General features: G+C 37.7%; 1 protein-coding gene across 1 annotated transcript; it reads left to right on the top strand.

Annotated features, from left to right (window-relative positions):
- Window positions 1–477: 477 nt before the first annotated feature.
- On the top strand, window positions 478–1,560 carry LOC106088453 (uncharacterized). Its single transcript, XM_013253976.2, has 3 exons — window positions 478–585; window positions 656–847; window positions 917–1,560. Exons 1-3 carry the CDS (start codon window positions 547–549, stop codon window positions 1,214–1,216), a joined length of 531 nt encoding a protein of 176 aa, XP_013109430.1. The 5' UTR covers window positions 478–546; the 3' UTR covers window positions 1,217–1,560.
- The last annotated feature ends 1,305 nt before the right edge of the window (window positions 1,561–2,865 follow it).

Below are 2,865 nucleotides of genomic sequence, written 5' to 3'. Positions count from 1 at the left end.
AATTCCTAACTTAAAATTTTCTTTTTAGAGGTTACTTTATAGCTTTTAGAGCGCACAACAGACCGATCACTGGCTTAGGTGTATGTCCATACTGACATGGGGCGGATTAAAATCTACATCCTCTCTTCAACCTAACCTAACCTATACCCCCATCCTATGGTGGAGGGTATAAGAATAAGATTCGAAAATGGTTTCCTATGTAAGAACAAGTGCATATATACAAGGGCAATAGCTTTTAGTTGAACAATGTTCGTAATGATAGCAGAGCAAGTGACTGTAGCCTACTTTCGCTAGCGATAGCCATAGCATGTGGATGTACCTTTGAGACCTATGTATCAATCAATTATTTTTATTCGATTGATTACAAACAAGATGTTGTGATGCACTTTTGTACATTCTTCCATGCAAGCAAACAATTTGAATGAAACTGTTATAATGAACCGACATAATTCCACAGTGTTCTAAAGTATAAATAGGGCCTGATGTAGCTGAAATTGCACTCAAAAGTATTTGGGCTTGAACAAAAGACACAACATTTATTTCGCAATGAAACAAATTCTATTGGTTGGCCTAACAATTCTCGCTGTAAGTGCTCGCATTTGACAATAATCTCATTTAAAGAATCTTATTGAACAGAGGTTTGTTTCGCAAACAGGTGGCTTCAGCTCGTGTGGCTCGAGAAGCTCCCCAAACCGAAGAGAGTCTGAAGGACAAACTAGAATCTGGGCTGAAGGATGTTGAGAAATTGGTGAGTGACCTGACCAACACCGACGCTGAGGGACTCAAACAAAAAGCAGGTGAATTTGTCGAAAAATTCGGCACATGGGCTGAAAAATTAAAGGAGGAGGTAAAAAATAATTTCAACGAACTGTAAAAGTGTTTTTTCAATTTTTCTTTTTGTTTTTTTTTTTTTCAGACCAAACACCTCGAAGACAATGAATTAGTCAAGGATTTACGGAATTCACTTGATCATGGAGTTGAAGAGCTCAAACAGAATAGTGATAAACATGTGGCCAAGTTTAAGGAAGATCATCCTGAGATGTACAATGAACTGGCCAAACACGTTGACACTTTGAAGTCTACCTCGTCAGCAGTTTTCGCCAAATTCGAAGAGTTCGCCAACTCTGAGGATGCTAAGAAACTGAAGGAATCTTCACTGCAATTCTTTGATGACTTGAGGAAATCCTTGCTCCCTGAGGAGCACAAAAAGGAGTAGTGCGAATGGTATTTAATAACCTATAGCACTATGAGCCGTCATGATACCAATAAAACATAAATTTTATCCCAATTCATGACGTAGTGATAATTTGAGCACGGATGATATGTAAAACAGAAAAATTGGAAATGCTGCACAAAATTGGAATTAATATCTTCCCGGCAAAGCTTTTACATCCAATTCCATATCACATTATAGTTTCATCTGGGGACTGACTGAAGAAGAAAATTACGTTTCTTCATCAACCTTGTCAGTGACCTACGTATAAGACCTAGAACATAGAATAGAAAAAGTTTTGCTTAAATAATGGAGGAACAATAAAAAAAATTGTGTGAACATCGAAACTTTGCGTCTTGAAAAATAAATAAAAATCATTTAATTGGGAACGGCACAACTTTGGATATCCACCACCTTGGATATATATACAATACTAACCACCTTTCATACATTTACAAACTAGTCACTGATTTTCTGGATAAAGCATGTCAAAGGAGTTTACCAATTAAACCTTTCCGAGTTAAGGTATTAAAAGAAGAAATTAAGAAGTTAAACTCTAAAAATTTCCTACGTTCGATCTTATTGATCCTAAAGTAATTAAGGCTCTTCCTGATAAAGTGTGCTCTTGAACACATCTCTAAGATTGTCGATACCAAATAAACCGTAGCATGACATATCATCATATAGACTGATTAGTCTATTGCTAGTATTTTCAAAGTTGTTTGTAAAACTTCTCAAAAGGAGACTGGAGCAAATTTTGAAAGATCTAAGAGTTGTGCATAATCATTAATTTGGTTTCCATACCCTCTCCCTACCACTATTTCAAAAACGCCAGATCTCGGAGTTGGGGGCACCGATAAAATTTTGCGTGCCACCTTATGGTACCCCTAAAACACGAAATTGGTATAAAGTTTTGGGCTCAAATAACCTGGGGGGACGCCCCATCTCAAAACCTACCCGAATGAACATGTTTACCGATTGGGAAAATATGGGTATCAAATTGAAGGTATTTCATAGTAGAGTACAAATCTTTCAGGGCTAAGCGCGTGGGTGGTATACTTATTATGAGTGGAATAACTAGGGAGCCCGCTGCTCCTCCAAAAACCCGCCAAAAGGAAATATGGACCAATAATGGCAATATGGTGCTCCAATGAAAGGTACTTGAGACTATAGCACGAATCTAATATATAGGTGACCCGCCTCACCTCCAAAAATACCATCAAATAAAAGGACATATTTACCGACCAAATGAAAAGGTATTTGGGACTAGAGCACAATATGATATCCACGTTGGAGCGAAATATCTAAAAGGCCGTATCAGCTCCCCCAAACAGGACTTTTTTCCTGACCGTGCCAGTATAGCGCTCAGATCAAATAAAATAGTGCAAGAAGGCACATTGGAGCGGGTCCTGTCCAGCTAATGTTATTATTATTCTAATTGCAAATAAAGAATTAAGAATAAATAGATAAAAGCGTGCTAAGTTCGGCCGGGCCGAATCTTATATATCAGGTAACCAACCGATTTGAACCATAGTTAGCATAGTTGTTAGAAGTGATACCAAAACACCACGTGCACCACGTGTCGAGTTCTTTTCCCGGTATCTCTTTTAGGCCGACAAAGGATTATAGAAAATAATTGTTATGCTATTGAA

Source organism: Stomoxys calcitrans, chromosome 5 (genome assembly GCF_963082655.1).
Source record: "Stomoxys calcitrans chromosome 5, idStoCalc2.1, whole genome shotgun sequence".
Taxonomy (NCBI): domain Eukaryota; kingdom Metazoa; phylum Arthropoda; class Insecta; order Diptera; family Muscidae; genus Stomoxys; species Stomoxys calcitrans.
This window is presented reverse-complemented; position numbering and strand designations above follow the sequence as displayed.

What these genes read in the sequence shown, in the direction of transcription:
- LOC106088453 (XM_013253976.2), top strand. Translation starts at nt 547, where the DNA reads ATGAAACAAATTCTATTGGTTGGCCTAACAATTCTCGCT. An exon ending in TTGGCCTAACAATTCTCGCT is followed by an intron (nt 586 to 655) that starts GTAAGTGCTCGC and finishes TTTCGCAAACAG; the next exon opens with GTGGCTTCAGCTCGTGTGGC. An exon ending in CTGAAAAATTAAAGGAGGAG is followed by an intron (nt 848 to 916) that starts GTAAAAAATAAT and finishes TTTTTTTTTCAG; the next exon opens with ACCAAACACCTCGAAGACAA.